Consider the following 18259-nt stretch of genomic DNA (forward strand, 5'->3'; position numbering starts at 1 on the left):
GTTAGCGATTTACTCCAACCACCAGTTCTGTTGAATAAGTTTTTCTCAAGTACCCAGGCTCTGAAACCAATGAGTTGAGGTGGAATGGCCTTTTATTTTAAGTTTAAGCCAATTAAAGAATTGTTTTTGAGGTTCATAATCTAAATCCAAGTTATCATTGTCAAATTCCTAGTTTGACTACAATATTTCCACACAAAGCTTTTGTTCAGGTATTTGCAACTCAGAAATTATCAGGAATAAAACTTATCATAAATTGCACCTTTTCGCTGAGGAGTCACCTCTCTACAGTCACTGTGAACATGTCACACTGCTTTGAAACATGTAATGTAAAGAACAAAGACTTTTGTGCTAGGAGCCAGATTTGCCAAAAACCAGACCTGGTAAAACTAGTGGCTTGCCATGCTCATTTCTTTTTTCATTTTTGTGACTTTGTTGACTTTTATTATTTGAGAGATGAGAACCATTTTGTTGTGGCTCGGGTTTCTCGCCTCCTCCCCCCACCTGCAGGATCGGCAGGCAGGGACGGGCCGAACTCTGATGAGCGCTGAGCCTCTGGCGCACCTGCAGCGCATTACCTTAATTCAGCGGCTACTTAAACTCCCCTCTCGGCCTCTGGTGCTGAATTGTTGTTTTGCCACAGCGTCTTGCTCCCACCCTCTGTGATCTCCAGTTTTTTGCCTCCTGTTTTCTGTGTTTACTTCCAGCGTGTGAGTTTGTTCCAGTGCCTCGTCACTGCGTCTTTGTTTGTACTTTTTCTCGACGGTTTTTCCCTTTTATGGTGATTTTTACTTCGTAGATTTTCTGTTGTTACTTTGCTAGAGTTGTTTCCGTTGCTACTTTGATTGATTCCTGCGTCTTGCACCTTTTTGTTATCAATAAAGAGCCGTATCTGCTACTCTGCATCTGGGTCCAGGCCTCCTTGACTTCCCATAACACATTTAAGTTAAATATAATTTGTATGCATTCGTGACAGCATTTTTGAGACAGTCTTCATGTTAGTGTGCTCATATTTTTCAACAAACCAGTAAATACGTAACAAAAAAACCCCTCCCGTTTATCTGTGCCCAGGTCAAATAAGCAAATTCTGTTTAATTTGAGTTCAATTTAAGTCATGGTATGAATGTGATTCAAAGATAAGTTATTGATAATGAAGTCAGAATTATAATTCTGCAGTGTCAATATTTAGGTAAAAAAAGTTTGTCTTATATATGAACAAATCAAATAATCAATTCAAATTCCTGAATCCAAGTTAAAGTCATAACAGTCGAAACTCAGAATACCGGAGTCATGAACATAGAAGGTAATTCACCCTCAAAGACCTGTTTGGTTCCATCTCCATGTAAAATTTAAAATGGGCTATAAATGTTACATTTACTCCACATTTTAGAAACTAAAAGCTCCATATAACAGAGAATCAGGGGATATTTAGGCCATATCTGTTTAAACATAAGGTTAATTTTTCTATCAATCGCTATATATTTTGAAACGAACTGAACATTGCTAACTGGGGTAACCTTTCTATGGACAATAAAATAAATTAGTGGATTCTGGCTTAATTTTTTTTTAAACTGGATATTATGTAAATTATTTCTACAATATATATAAAATAATCTGCACAAAAATATGTAGCACTTTAACAACTTGTATAAACCTTTTGAATAAAATGATTTCAAACACACTCACCCCCACACACCAGCTTGGTTCCATTTCCAAACAGAATGTGTCCACATGCTGCAACAGCACAATAGTAGGTCCCAGTCTGAGAAGTGTTCAGGTTCTTCATGGAGATGCTGTGGAAACAGGTGTTGGTTTTCCTCTCACACTGCTTGTTCCTGCCTGTATGGCTGTACATGAGTCCCAGTTGAGATTGTCCAGAGTTTCTGAACCAGTAAACAGTGTGATCCCCATCACAAGTCCACCCAGTATGTACTGTACAATTGAGCATCACAGAACCTTCTGCTTGGATAGAATGTGATGCTGACTGATCTATAGTCAACCCTGAACCCTCTACAATGACATTATGACCTTCTGTAAAGTCAAATACATTTAAATACTGATTTACACAATAATAGGTGGCTGAGTCTGATAACTTCAAATCTGTTATTGTCAGATTAGTTCCTTTGTTACCAGGATATATTTAGAAATGTGGATTGGTTTTGAAGTCATTCACAAATATCCAAAGTTTACTTGATATCCAGTACGTACAGATCAGCCTCGGCCTCTCTCCCAGAATTTGTTCAAACAAAGAGATCTTGGTAGAAACATCATCTCTGTGAAGACACGGCAAAGTCAGGTTCTCTCCAGGTTTGACCAAGATAAAATTGGTCTTCCAAATCAAAGATGGAGAAAATTCCCTTGTAGCTGTTTAAGAGAAAATTAAACAAGCACAAAAGGAGGAAGATTAATATTATTAAGAAATTAATAAGAAAATGTGCAATTAATAATATATACATACTGTATATTCACCTCACCAATTTTCTCTAAGCACATCAGACAGAAAACAAACTTTGCAGACGCCATCTTGCTCCAAGTGTTGGGCAGAGTGAAGAGAAGACTGGTTCTTTGTACACTGATAAATGCAGAGTTTGTGTCTGTGTCTGATTGGGCAGTCAGAGATGACTTGAGGGTGTGACATACAGGAAACACGATCACATGTAATCTGGCCGATAAAGGTGAAAGATTTGCCAGAGAGAACTAATACGTTTAGCGATCCATTTTCTGTCATTTCTCACTTAATTGGTGCGAGTGCTGGTGCATAGGCTTGCTACATTTGGGCAGGAAGTGCACGCTGGACTAGTTCATGGCAAGACAAAGATCCAGTGGTTCAAGTAAATGCTCAGTAATTAGTTTCATGAAACACTTGTTTGACCACGTTCCTTTAGGCGTTTATAATCGCTTGTGTCATGGGGGGAGGGCTGTTGTGTTTTTACTTCAAATTAATGAAGAAAGCCTTGATATATACATCCTTCTCCATGCTGTGCCTTTTTTTTGTATCTTGAATTCCCGCTTCTGCAGACACTTCTACTTTCTGTTCAAAGCACATGTCATTTACTTTTCAAGCTTTTTTCACACTAAATTACAATGTGATTCGTGTGTGACCTTATATCAACAGCATGGTATACCCACAGTGATTACATTGGTCCTGACGTGATGGTATCATAGAGGTACCTGTTTGCAATAGTATAGTTATGTTTGACTTCATGTGAAATTAACATCACCCCAAACTCAGACTGGTGTCACTACACAAATAAAAAAGTCTTTAATCTATGAAACATATTTTTACAAAGATCAATCAATAACATCACATTCCCGTATGTCAATATTTGAGGTGTTCCTTAAATTGTTTTATGTTGTGCAACATCCTATGCCGTAGTCTGATGATGTGGCTGTATAGATTATACTGATGAGGTAGCCAATGGATACAAGATATTTCTCAGTGTTAGACTTCTGTGGTCTTGCAAGTTAAGCCCTTGGGCTTCTAATTAATTTCTTATAACCTTTGAGTGTTATTCTGACGCACACATTCTAAAACATTTTCGTATTGTTACAAGTTTTAAAATATTTCTCTACAAAATAAAACTACAACAGCAGAACACACATTATAAATTGAGCATGGCCGAGTGGCCAGTTTGAATTAATTTTCAGCTAAATATCAAGCCTAACTTTTGCTGGTTTTGAATGTTGTAAACTGGGGGTCTATTAGGAACAGACTAAACATATGGCCACTGGATCAATTCGATTTAAATGGCAAATTGATCATGTGGTGCAATGGAAGGTACAGACAATGATTGTTCAAGTATGTGCAAGTATACAAATGTTTGTTGTTTTGTGAGGTTGTGTGCATGGGGGGGGATGCAGGTATATGTATGTTAATGTGTAAAGACATTGTGGAAGACATGCATCATCCCAGTTCTTAAGAAGAATCCTCCCAGGGAGCTGAATGTCTTCTGACCAGTGAAACTCACCTCACACCACAGCACGGGACAAACTTAGCATGATAGTAGTGGACCTGGATCCCTGGTTCTCTCAGGCCACGGTATACCAGCCTGAAAGACACTGTGATTAGCAGCACAAGAGCACCCCAGGGCACAGTGCTGGGCCCTCTACTATTAACCCTGTACACATTAGACTTTTACTACAACTTTGAGCTGTGCCAAATTTAGAAGTTTGTCGATGACACAGCCATTGTGGGATGCATCAGGGACAACAAAGAGATGGAGTAACAACAATCAGATGGAGCGTAGGAGCCTGTTCATGGAATGCCTGGAGCCACATGAACCATATACACCTCAACGCCTCAAAGACAAAGTAACTAGTCACTGACTTTGGGATGTCTAGACCAAAACTATGACCAGCTCTTAGAGAAAGAGTTGAGGTGGAGGCTGTGAAGTTCTACAAGTACCGTATTATGACTATAAGGCGCACCTAAAACACTGAGATTTTCTCAAAAATTGACGGTGCGCCTTATAATATGGTGCGCCTTGTGTGTGGACTGAGTTCCAAAATCTGCAGTTCGCCTTTGGTGGGTGCACTACGGTAAACGCTCCGCCAATCGATTAGCGGCACACCTACGCATAAGGATCCCCTAAAATGGCGCCGGTCAAGCGAGACGTGTATGAATGAGGCTTACTTTAAACTGCAGGACATTAAATATGCGGCTGAAAATGGCAATCGAGCAATCTTAGTGTTTTCGCTTTATGAGGAGGCGGCATCTCTCCATACGCGCGAGGACAACTGTTGCGCAGCGGCTGCCCGCGGATTACCAAGAGAGGGCGGCCATCTTCCGCACCTACTGCCGCGACAAGATAACCGCGCCCAGCCACATCACCAACATGGAGGAGATCCCTCTGACTTTCGACATCCCTTTGACCCACACAGTGGAGAAAAAAGGGAACAGCACGGTGGCGATATGCACAACGGGGCACGAGAAGTCGTCGTTCACCGTGGTTTTTGGCTGCCACGGAAATGGACAGAGCGCTGGATGATGGAAGGCAAACACTCCTTCACAAAGACTATGAGGCAGCGGCGGGCAAGTTATGCCACCATATGCGGGTGGATTGTAGTCGCATGGGCTATGATACCGTCTTCATGTATTGGAAGAGCTTTAACAAAATCAACGCTGAAGCGGAACCGGTTGGTGAGTCTGATTCAGATGATGAAGAAGAGGAATTCGGGATGTTGGACATTGAAATAGTGCAGCTGTTTAATTCAGATACAGACGATGAAAACCTTGATGGTTTTGTGGCGGAAGAATTAATATTTTGTTCAAAATCCATTTGCCAGTTTTTTTTTAAATGTATCGAAACTCACCGTTTTACTTCCGTTGTCATTTTTTACTGTATGTTTTAGCATACGCCTAATAATACGGTGCGCCTAAATGTATGTTTTAAATACAGAAATAGCACCCGCAACTGAGACTGCGCCTTTTATTACAGTGAAAATACGGTAAATAATAATATTTGTAAAGATTTTGCTTTACGATTATGGCACTTTGTGATCAGTAATTGCAACATGATGAAAGTGGCACAACACAAGGGGAGACACACATGAGGTGAACTGACACAGGGGTGGCATGGTTATGTAGGGGCTAAAATAGCTGCCACAAAGCAAGAAGGTTCCTGCAGTCAGGGGGGTTTTTTTGTGCAGAGTTTGCCTGTTCTCCCCGTGTCCATGTGCATTGACATTAGAAGTGAATGAGGGAATGAACAGTTGTTTGTCTTTGTGAGTTAGAAGTGGGATAAGCGGCCACCTGTCCTCTAAAAAGAGATAAAGAAGTCGAAGACTGATAGAGGGATGGACAAAAATCCATTTGCCAGTTTTTTCACAATTCTAATAAAACTGTTGAAGGTCTTTTGTTGCAAAATAAAATTTTAATTGATTATATCTTAACAATGGCAGCTGTGACTGCTTTTCATCATGCTGAATGCTGATGCACCAATTAGGAAGCTAACCAAGGTCTGCAGATTCAAAAAGCAGCAGACAGATGTCAAGGTTTCAGTTGTATTGGGAATCTTGAGCAGGTAATAATTTTTAATTAAATCAAAAATTAATATTTGTATTGTGTTCAATTTTGTTATCTGTTTTGTTAGTCTTTATGCCCCAAGTTTTACAAAAAAGAGGTCAACAAAGATAGCTAAACATTTTCTAAACTGCTGGCAAATTGGATCCCAAATAAGCAAAAATCGTTCCTGGGAAAAATTGTTCCGGGGAGAGAGACCACGGTGGACACAGCAGGAGTACGCCAACCCTTTGGATAATACTGCCCCTGCCTTAGCATTTCTATGTATCCAAGACATAGCCTGCTGCTGTTTACATGGTCATGATCACATAATGGAGCATTTGTCTCATCCAGTGGGTGTTTTGGTCAACTTAATAGTCCGATGGATATGAATGCTTGTGAAAACCATTGTTGCAGCTTTTGACTTCACAAATTAAGGACTGCAACAGCACGATACAAGCTTTGTCTTCATAAAATGAATATAAATATATGGAGGTAATCTATCATTTGTCGACATGGCCAGAAAAAAACAACTTTATTAGGAAAACTTTGCCTCATCGAGACTGATAAATGATACAATTGAAAATGTAAAACCGGTATGAGTAAATACAAAATACTTAATTAGGTCCTGTGTTAAGCTGCAATGACAACAAGACATCTACAGCCTCACAGCAGAGTACACACATTCATTCTGTCTGTTCTGCATTGATCTGTTGGGCTGGTTGTTCCTCAAAGCTGCATAATGGAGGTTGTTTTCCTCTTGGTAGCCCTGGAGATATGTGATAAAGGGTAAGTTAGTGTGTGTAAATAAGGATTATTTATACATATAAACTTAAAAAAAAAAAATCAAAATTGTCTCCACCTCTGCATTTGCTCTGGATGAAGCTTGGACTCTTGATTGAGAGTCTGTTTTAAAACACAGGAAGACATTTTTTTAAAGTAATTTTCCCAGTTAACCTTTAAGAATATTCAAAATATATTACATCAGTTACCCAGAGAGTGATGACTGTTTTTCCTCTTTGTCATAAAAACTGAAATGGATAATAAAACAACCACAATGATGGTAAATATCCAGGCCGCACTGAGGAAATACACCAAAACAAGATGGTTTCCTTCATCTGTAACGAGATGCATCAGAAATTGTGATATCCGCGATGCCGTTTCAGATAATCATTTAAGTATTTCAACAAATTTGTCCTCTCACTTTATATTAAGCTAGTTATGATGTCATTACTGTGTAATTCAGGGAGACAATAGACATCGCCAGTCACAAATTATTTTATAAAGTAACAATATACTGTAGAAGCAGAACCTATACTGACATAACAAGGAATGAGTTAAAGTGATACTTTGACCACAAATATTATGTTTCTCCTCATTTTAGATACTGAAAGCTCTGTGTAAACAGAGAATTGGGGGTTATTTAGGCCATATCTGTTTGAACTGGTAAATCTTTTCGATAAAACACTATATATAAACCAACTGAACAGAGCTAATTAGGATAACCTTTTTATAGACAATTAAATAAATTACTGGATGCGGGCTTAATATTTTTAAAACTAGATAATATGTAATTTTTTTCTACAATATACAGAAAATAATCTGCACAAAATTAGAGCACTCACCCCCACACATCAGCTTGGTTCCATTTCCAAACAGAATGTGTCCACATGCTGCAACAGCACAATAGTAGGTCCCAGTCTGAGAAGTGTTCAGGTTCTTCATGGAGAAGCTGTAGAAACAGGTGTTGGTTTTCCTCTCACACTGCTTATTCCTGCCTGTATGGCTGTACATGAGTCGCAGTTGAGATTGTCCAGAGTTTCTGAACCAGTAAACAGTGTGATCCCCATCACAAGTCCACCCAGTATGTACTGTACAATTCAGCGTCACAGAACCTTCTGCTTGGATAGAATGTGATGCTGACTGATCTATGGTCAACCCTGAACCCTCTACAATGACATTATGACCTTCTGTAAAGTCAAATACATTTAAATACTGATTTACACAGTAATAGGTGGCTGAGTCTGATAACTTCAAATCTGTTATTGTCAGATTAGTTCCTTTTTTACCAGCATGTAGTTGGAAACGTGGATTGGAGTCATTAGCACATCTACAATATTCAGTTGTTACCCAGTACATAAAGAGCAGAATCGGCTTCTCTCCCAGAGTTTCTTTAAACCAAGAGATCTTGGTAGAAACATCACTTCTGTGAAGACACGGCAAAGTCAGGTTCTGTCCAGGTTTGACCAAGATATAATTGGTCTTCCAATTCAAAGATGGAGAAAATTCCATTGTAGCTGTATGAGCTAAAAACAAAATACAATTAGAAATGAACACCGTTTAATGTTTAAATCTAGAATTTTGCAAATGATGCCATAGATAAACAAAATACAAACAAAAAAGAAATCCTCACCAAATTTCTCCAAACATATCAGCCAGAAAATCAACTTTGCAGATGTCATCTTGCTCCAGGTTTTGGGCTGAGTGAAGAGAAGACTGGTCCTTTTTAAACTGATAAATGCTGCACTTGTATGTGATTGGGCAGCCGGAGATGACTCGAGGGTGTGAGATACAGGAAACATGATCACTTGTAATGTCAGATTTGCTTGATAAAATTGATGTTGGGGAAATTAAAGGAAGATTTAAAGGTTAAAAAAACCCACAAGAAAAAACTTTGGATTACCTTAAGAATAGGATTTTGCTTCATATATAAATAGAATTCAATTTGAGTTGAGTTATAATGTGCATCATTTCTAACCAATCAACAACAACCAACCAAGCAACCAACCAGCCAACCAACCAACCAGCAATCATTCTTTTTTATTTTTTTCATGTTGCAGTAATGCATCCAGTGAATGCTCACTAATTATTATGACAGACAGCTTTTGGAAAATGATGCAGCAACGAGGGGTAGCATGGGCTCAAACAAGATTGTTCACGTAAGAGGGAGCAGTTTCAGGTATTAGTCTGTCGGTCAGCATGAATGACATGATCTTAATGTGGGCAGGTACAGTAGACCTCCATCAGCAGTGAGGTGGCATGGGCCTGCTTTCGTTGGACTATCTGAATTGGTGGAAATATGGGAGATCACCATGACTTGTATCAGCATTTGTAGGTTTAATGGCCTGGCTTTTCTGAGGTTGGATACGGCAAAGTGACGGGATGACAGGGAGACTGATGCTACATGATCACAAAACCTCAGATGGTCAACAATCATGACTCCAAGGTTTCAAACAGCCTCGATAACAGGCAGGGGCCAATTTTGTGATCTATGTTTTGATGAATGGATAGTTTTGCCAAGGAAAGAAGGAGCTCATTTTCACCATGGTTAAGTTGAAGGTGGTGGCCCTGCATCCATGCGGATATGTCTGAGAGACATGGTGAGATCTAGTCTGAGCCTGAGGGTTAGTCTGGGGAAAATGAGACACCGAACTGGGTGCCATGTGGAAAGCAGTGGTATAAAAGACCATGGGAGACCATGGGATGATTTGCCTGAGCAATGTTGCGTATATGGCAAAGAGCAGCAGCCCCGGCACCGATCCTTGGGTGACCCCAGTGGAGAACTAGTGATGAGCCAAAAGTTGATCATGCCACGACACCCTGAATGAATGCCCAGATAGGTACAATTCAAAACAGGAAAGTCAGAGCAACAGAGCTGAGATCCTCCATATATTCACTATTCATGAAAAAAGTTCATTTGATTGGCTAGCAAGAAGTGACACTGACTGCCCTTGTTTGGAAACCATGAACACGTGCTGAGTGGCTCGCACCTTGTCGAACAAGCTCAAGTCCACACGATGAAGATTACGTCAAAAGCAATTTCTTACGAACAATTTCTTAAACCACCTGGCTTCTGGGTTAAAGTTCTTGAATTTGGCTTAAAAGGGGGGGAGGGGTCTACTTAATTAGCAACACAAGAGAGATAAGCACACCTTTATTCACCATAACTGGAAAATGTTTGAAAGAGGGGTTGATTTTGCTCTTACAACAAAAAATTGTGCCCCCATTGCTTTAATTGCTGGTTGATGGGATCCTCTGAATATTCTTAACAATGAATTCCACATGAACCATTACAATAATAATATATCGTCCAAATTTCATCTTGCCAACATTAGCCAACATGCATGAAACCACTCTCTTGCTGCACAAATTTGGATGAAACAGTTGAATCCTGCTATGTTGTAGTTGATCATGATCCTCTTCTCTTGTGAAATTAACTGGACTGATCACAACAGAACCTTTCTTAAGAGAACGCCGCTACAATGGAATATATTTGGTTGTTACTTCTTTGTGGTCAGCTTTGAACAGAAACTCTGCGTAGACTTCCTGTCAGCAGCCACACAGACAAAGCACACGTTAAAGCTCGTTAGACTGAGAGCTAATCTTTTACTGGTAGCCACACTGATGGGGTTGTGTCATGCAATATGTACATTTACAAGAAACAGCTAAAAAATATAGTAAAGTATAGTATTGTTTGTCCTGATTGGGAAACATTTCACACTAACTGTTTAACACAAATGAAATCATAGCCATTCTGTTCCGTTGAAATGATACAGTAGAACCTTTGCTTTTGAATTTAAATATAACAGGCGTAGGTGAAATATCAGCATCACCATCTTTGATCCATCCATCCATTCTCTGCCGCTTATCCGGGTCGGGTCGCGGGGGCAGCAGCCTAAGGAGAGAAACCCAGACTTCCCTCTCCCCAGCTACCTCCTCCAGCTCATCCGGAGGGATCTCCAGGCGTTCCCAGGCCAGTCGAGAGACATAGTCTCTCCAACGTGTCCTGGGTCTCCCCGGGGGTCTCCTACCGGAGGGACATGCCCTGAACACCTCACCAGGGAGGCGTCCAGGGGGCATCCTGACTAGATGCCCAAGCCACCCCATCTGGCTCCTCTCAACGCGGAGGAGCAGCGACTCTACTCCGAGCTCCTCCCGGATGGCAGAGCTTCTCACCCTATCTCTAAGGGAGAGCCCAGCCACCCTACGGAGGAAGCTCATTTCAGCCGCTTGTACCCGTGATCTTGTTCTTTCGGTCATTACCCAAAGCTCATGACCATAGGTGAGGGTAGGAACGAAGATCGACCGGTAAATCGATCTTCACCACTACGGACCGGTGCAGAGTCCGCATTACTGTGGACGCCGCACCGATCCGCCTGTTGATCTCCCGCTCCATTCTTCCCTCACTCGTGAACAAGACCCCGTCTTTGACCCCATCTTTGATGACATACTTTACTATCTCATACTTTACTAGCTTTAGATAGCAAAGCTGCTGACGTCGATCCCAAACTATGGACACCATATAGGCCCAATTTTGTCCCATCAAAATTAATCTCATAAAACCTTTGGACTGTGGGACAAAGTCATCTATCCAGAAAAAAACAAAGGTGACACGAGAACTCCACTCCCAAAGACCAAAATTCCTGAACCTTCCTTGTACAGATCTGATAAAGTGTCTGTCTTTGTGGTGGTTTGCGACACCTAACCACAACCACATTGCCTCTTATTAGAGTTGAGTACATTTGATGTGGATCTAAACTGAAAAACATTTTTTTATTTATGTCAATTTTCAAGCAAGACTCGAGCAGGCTGCCCTTCCTGTATTCAACTTCTGACTTGTTTTTCTACTAATGGAAACTTTAACTCTGAGGTTTGCGCCACCTTCACCGCAGCAGTGAAAAGTAAATGTGAGACGTAACATTCATGCTCAACATGCAGAATATTTATAGATTGTCTTTATGGACACTGAGTTGTTTTTGTTAAAGAGACCCATTTCCACATCCTCGGAAAAAATGTATCCAAAAAGTTAAATTAACTTAATTTCCTTTGATTTAACTTTGATATATAGTTTACATTTCCTCTTAGTTTTATAATTGATACTGAGTTCCATCATTAATGGGATTTTTTTTTTAACCCGACAGCAGCATAACAGAGGTCACCTCCATCATGGCTCTGTTAATAACACAGTAAAAAACCGGAGAAAAGGTTAGTTTAATAATAATTAATTTATTTACCAGGTCATATGATTCTTTCAAAATAGTCTAGCGATAAGTTACCGTGGTGTCAGCACCTGCAGAAACTGATGAGAGGAGGGCTCAGGACGCAGCCTGAGCATGTGCTCACTCTGAACATGTTTGATTTGTGGGCTAGAGAATTAATTGGGAATTCAGTAAAAAGATCAGAATATGCGCAGCATTCACATTTGAAGCGATATGTTACATTTGTCAGTTTACGTTTTGGATGCAGCACCAGCAGAGAGGTTACTGCGTTCAAATGAAGCACACCGTGATTGTGGTCTGTATGTGCTTGAATTGTCAAAGCTGTGTTCAGATCACACTTCCTGAGTCATGCAGCTTGACAGCAGGAGGTTAGTCGCACAAAGGAAAAGGAGATCAGCTTAAACTAGTCTGTTAACTTCTTTGTACACTTCTACGCTTTATTTGCAGAATTATTTTCACTCTTTGCTCACGTGCTCAATATTTGTGTGCAGTTAGCTACCTTTCAAAGAACAGCTATGCAGATTTGTTGGCTGACATGCAACTGTGGCAACAAAGACCTGCATTACAAAGGAAATGCTGTTTGAACAGTTGTCTACTGCAGCCACAAATTAGTTAAATAGACAGAGACTGCAGCAGGTATCAGCAGCAACGATTGCTTGTTGTACTCAAGTTGTATGGTGGAGATTCAAATGTCATGTAACTGTGGAAAAATGGGATTTTCTTACAGGCAGAATTAGAAACATTTGAGGAGACATCTTACCCTAAACCGATGACACACAAGAACTTTTCCAGTTAATTTATTTTGTACAGACTGAGAAAAATACAAAAATTAAATACACTCATGAGGTGACCTTACAAACACTTGCACCGCCCTCTTCCTTTGTGGGAGACATGTAAAACACAAAAGCCTTGAAAACGTCAGAGCCAACAAAGACCATCTGGGTCAAAACCCGTTTTGACATCCTGTACGAGAGCCGATAAAACCACCATGATGAACTTGATGCGAGTGAGCTTGATCAGAGCAGGAGCTCAGACACAAAGTGAGAAAATGATTTTCTTTCAACTCAGTTGGCTGCAGGATGTTTACACATCAACACAGGTGTTGGTGGGGAACAACTCATCTTTATTTTTTTCATTTGAAATAGAGAAAAGAGATTTAACAAAAACATTAATTAGGTATATATGTATGTGTGTGTATATAAATATGTATATGTATGTGTGTATATACAGTATATATATAAATATGTGCTTGTGTGTGTTCCTCAAAACTGAATGTCTGTCAAGAATGACCTCAAGAACAACACAAATTACATTATATCTGAGGGTAAAACAGTGCTCCCGTAGTGCATTCACATCATCAGGGCAACATATCAGGTGTGTAACTGGTCATATGATGAACTGGCCAGAAACTGAATATTTGACATAAAAGACTTGGATCGTAACGGGGTTGAGATGAGCGAGTTCTGTGCATGGACCCAACATCTGGTTGGGAATTATACTGCATTACCTGGTGGGGCAACAGTTTCCTAGCGGTGGCTGCTTTAGCCTAAATGCATAGTCCTCACATACTTGAGTAGGCTGTATGTTGGATAGACGAAAACAGAGTTATGGTCTAAGACAGAGGCATGAGAGGTCAACTGCAAGAGAGTGTGACAGAGAGGGAGAGAGAGAGGAAGAGAGCTTTGCAAGACCATATTTACCTCGTAAACCCTGCTTTATCCCTCCAGTCTCATTTGTGGCCATAACAGCAACTGATCTTCATGTTATTTACTTTTGAGCATCTGTTTAATACAATGATACAAAGACGATAAACGACTTTTTATGTGTTCAAAAATCTTCACAGAAACCACAAACACAAAGAAACCACATAAAGTAGAAACTATGCTAAACTTCTTCCATTTTGGTTTGCAGCAGTAAAATATAACATCGGCAGAACTGTATGCGATAATGTCTGGCTTCAATTTTCACAGTTCCTCTTGTAAGAGCTAAAACTAATTAGATTTTTTTTTTGATTGATTTTATTGAGCTCAGCTGGAATCACAGAATCTTCTTGAGTTAAATTGTCCATTTTTGTGTGTTGTGTTTCTTAAAGTGGGAACTGCAATAGTGCACACTCTTACCTCCACTTTCTATAATTGCTTTTCACATCGCTCTGCACCAAAGTCACCAAATGTGTTGTGATGTGACACCACATGCACCTCAACCACTAATCAGGAACCTTTTAGAATGTTTAAAGGTTCCTTTTCCAAGTTTGAAAAAAAAAAAATCTGCACAGACCAAATATTACAAGGATATCCAAAGACACTATCCATCCATCCATCCATCCACTACCGCTTATCCGGGGTCGGATAATAAATCATGACCATAGGTGAGGGTAGGAACGAAGATCGACTGGTAAATCGAGAGCTTCGCCTTTCGGCTCAGCTCTCTCTTCACGACAACGGACCGGTGCAGAGTCCGCATTACTGCGGACGCCGCACCGATCCGCCTGTCGATCTCCCGCTCCATTCTTCCCTCACTCGTGAACAAGACCCCGAGGTACTTAAACTCCTCCACTTGGGGCAGGATCTCCTCCTTGACCCGGAGAAGGCACTCCACCTTTTTCCGGTCGAGAACCATGGCCTCGGATTTGGAGGTGCTGATTTTCATCCCAGCCGCTTCACATGCGGCGGCGAACCGATCCAGTGATAGTTGGAGGTCACGGGCCGATGACGCCAACAGGACCACATCATCTGCAAAAAGCAGAGACCCGATCCTGAGGTCACCAAACCGGATCCCCTCAACACCATGACTGCACCTAGAAATTCTGTCCATAAAAATTATGAACAGGATCGGTGACAAAGGGCAGCCCTGGCGGAGACCAACCCTCACCGGAAACGAGTTCGACTTACTGCCAGCAATTCGGACCAAACTCTGGCACCGATCGTACAGGGAGCGGACAGCCCGTATCAGCGGGCCCGACACCCCATACTCTCGGAGGACCCCCCACAGGACCCCCTGAGGGACACGGTCGAATGCCTTCTCCAAGTCCACAAAACACATGTGGACAGGTTGGGCAAACTCCCATGCACCCTCGAAGACCCTGCTGAGGGTGTAGAGCTGGTCCACTGTTCCACGCCCAGGACGAAAACCACATTGCTCCTCCTGAATCCGAGGTTCGACTATCCGGTGGACCCTCCTCCAAAGACACTAACAATTGCATTTGTGTACGATTAAGTAATAGATATGGCTGACATCATTTTCATGGGACTACCAGATTTGTACCACACACAGGTGGGATGATGTCTGTTGAGATGGTGACTGTTCAGGATTCATTCATTTTAAGCTAAAGGCCTGAATGCAGAATCAGGTCTTAATTGTATGAACATCTCGTTTATATTTCAAGTAATGTTGAGAAGATAATAAACCCTAAACCCATCATCTGAAAAAAAGTCAGAGTAGCATGGTCTCCAAAATAAAAGTGATATTTCAGAGGTTTCGATAAATTAAAATTGCTCTTACAATGTGTTTCCACTCACGAGTGTTTTAGATAAGAGCTCTGAGGTTCTTCAGAAATCTTATCTTGTGAGTCTCACATTTGCGGGTTTGCTGCTGAGACTCAGGCCCAGGTGATGTATACCAAAGTACATTAAACAGCAAAAATATTATTCATGCAAACTTGGCAGTTGAAATCACTTTATGTTGGCATGTTTTTTTTAAAAAATATTCTCCTTTATTTAAGAAAAAAATACATTCTCGACAGGTTTGTATAGGTTGATCAAGCATTACATATCACTTAAAAAGTTACTGTATTTTATACACATTGAACAGATTAAGAATATGAACAGTATTAAGAAACAAAGTAATAAACTCTTAAACACAACAATGTACATAATCATTCACCCAAAGCTGAAACATGTTTAGCGATGATGCTTTACTCTTCTGTACACACATTCTTCGTTTATGGCTCCCACCTGTCTCTTTGGTCTGTCGGTCATACTCGTCCGTAAAGCAGCATAGTGGAGAACATCCTCATTTGTGTGGCCCTTTTGTTGAAACAGAAAATAGGAAATACCTATATGATGCGCAGCAATCAGGATGTTTTTATTAATATAGATAACAAGTACCTCTTCATTTGTGGTAGGATCATCTGAATATCTCAAGGTACTTCCTGAAACAAAACAAACCGTAATTGTGTCATTGTGTTTTACTTACTTTAAGTTCACAAAAACTTTTACCTCCACTGCGGCCGCTTTGGCTCTTGTAGATATTGCACAGTAAGACAGCCATGAAACTGGCCAGAATGGTGGTGAACGCCAACGCTCCACTCAGAATATACAGATTAAGATAACCATCTGCAGATTCAGAGAGATTAGATGATGCATTGTCTCATATTTAATTTCTTAGATGAAACCGACTCACCCTCCGCTCCGGGTGGCTTTTGGGGTAGCTTTAGAAAGTGTCCACATGTTACAACAGCACAATCAACAGCCAGGTTGTTTGCTGGCAAACTGTAGAAACAAGTGTTGTTTTTCCATGTGTAAAGAGCTCCTGGATCAGATTTTTCAGATGTTCTCAGCTGGTATGCACCGTGTTCTTGGTCAATGGCTCTGCCATGTGCAGTGCAGTTGAACCTAACAGCACCTTCTGACTGATTCAAGTAATATTCTGGTCTCTGGATAAAGACTGGGATGTTCAAACCTGAACCCTTTATGATCATTGTAATTCCATCTTTGAATTCAAGTTTTTCTGAAAAGCTACTAGCGCAGTAGTACGTTCCTGTATCAGAGTGCTGTAAATTGGTAATCATCAAGTGATTTTCTTCTTTCTTTGCATTCAGTGCAAAACGTGAATTGTTTTACAAATTCATCATAAAACTTTGCACTTTCATCAAAGGTATAGAAGCTCGACATAAGCCTTGGAAAGTCTCCCATTATTTCTTTATACCAATAATACCTTGCTACAAAATCAGATCTGATGAAACATTCCAAAGTTACACTGTCACCAATAGCTGCTGTAAAGTTTTTGTCTTTATCAACCATCAGAACAGTCATCTCACCTGAAAAAACAGAACAAACAAAGCTATGAATTATTTTGAGGGTTGTTTGTTTCTTTCCATATTAAAAATAGAAATGAGAGCGCTCCAGTGCTAAGAGTCACCATATTAGATAGATAATACAAGAATAATAAATCACTCACCCATCTTCCCAGCAATCACACATACCAGATAGAAAACAAACGTAAATACCATTGTGTTGCTGTGCTGAATGAAACTAATTTTGTCCTTTCCTCCACTCAAGCCTGAGTTTACTGACTGGCTGTGATTGGCCGACCCGGTTTCTTTGTTTGTCTTATTAAGGAAACAAGGGTATGAGTTTCTCTGAGACCTTGTGATGTGTTGATTTTTTTAGACGCACTCGTGGAAAACTACATGAAAAAAACATACGAAGGCTTTCTGTTTGAATCCAAGAATGACACATCTGGGTTTGCATTGATCCTTGCAACTTAAACAGTCAATTTTTAGTAACAGTTTGGGAAAACATAATGCATCTGTATCAGGACTGGATGGTCAGGAGCCATTTCACAGGCAATAATTAGCAAAAATCACAGATCATAAACTCACAAAACATAATCTAATGATCCTTTTACTTCTCAACTTTATATATTTCCCAGGCTTGTCCAGTAGAGCAATGCAAAGAGACTAAAAATCATGTGTACATCAGAATATATTAATGCAAGTTTGTTATGATATGATTAGCTGGGTAATTAAAGTCACTGTCAAGTCACGAGAGCATCGTGATTCAGAAAACTAAAAGCCATATTTGAAAAACCCTTCAGCAGTGAAAGTATCTTTGTTCTAAAAAAGAAATAATAAATCCTGCAAGCAAAGCAATAACTGAGTCCTGTCACCATCTGTTCTGCCATAAGCAGGACAATGCTGCCACTCCCGTCACTCTCTCCACAGCCTCATGCCTGACTTTCCAGCACTCATTCCTGGACTCATTTCCTTTTACTGACCCTTACTGTTCCATGTTACAACCAGTCTTGGAGCTCTGAGCCTAACACAAACCCCCAGCTTCCTCAAGGTCTAAGTGACCAATGACACAAAGTTAATCAAAAGGTAACATGGGTGATCATTTATACCAAGGATCATTCCAAAAATCAAAATTCAAAAGGTTTTATCAGCACAAATATCCTCAGAGTGACTTTTAGCCAAAATAACAATCAGAATCAGTCTAATTGAAAAGAAACAACCAAAATGTTCCCTAACAGGCAGTAACCA

General features: G+C 40.4%; 1 protein-coding gene and 1 pseudogene across 1 annotated transcript; both read right to left on the reverse strand.

Moving 5' to 3' along the window:
* Window positions 1-6552: 6552 nt before the first annotated feature.
* On the reverse strand, window positions 6553-8665 carry LOC115250836 (uncharacterized). Its single transcript, XM_029841065.1, has 6 exons — window positions 8412-8665; window positions 7624-8304; window positions 6991-7116; window positions 6861-6904; window positions 6669-6767; window positions 6553-6561 (listed from the first exon to the last, which is right to left on the reverse strand). Exons 1-6 carry the CDS (start codon window positions 8578-8580, stop codon window positions 6553-6555), a joined length of 1128 nt encoding a protein of 375 aa, XP_029696925.1. The 5' UTR covers window positions 8581-8665.
* A 7021-nt stretch (window positions 8666-15686) lies between these two features.
* LOC105418491 (uncharacterized) lies at window positions 15687-17287 on the reverse strand (annotated as a pseudogene).
* Between the last annotated feature and the right edge of the window lie 972 nt (window positions 17288-18259).

Source organism: Takifugu rubripes, chromosome 8 (genome assembly GCF_901000725.2).
Source record: "Takifugu rubripes chromosome 8, fTakRub1.2, whole genome shotgun sequence".
Lineage (NCBI taxonomy): Eukaryota > Metazoa > Chordata > Actinopteri > Tetraodontiformes > Tetraodontidae > Takifugu > Takifugu rubripes.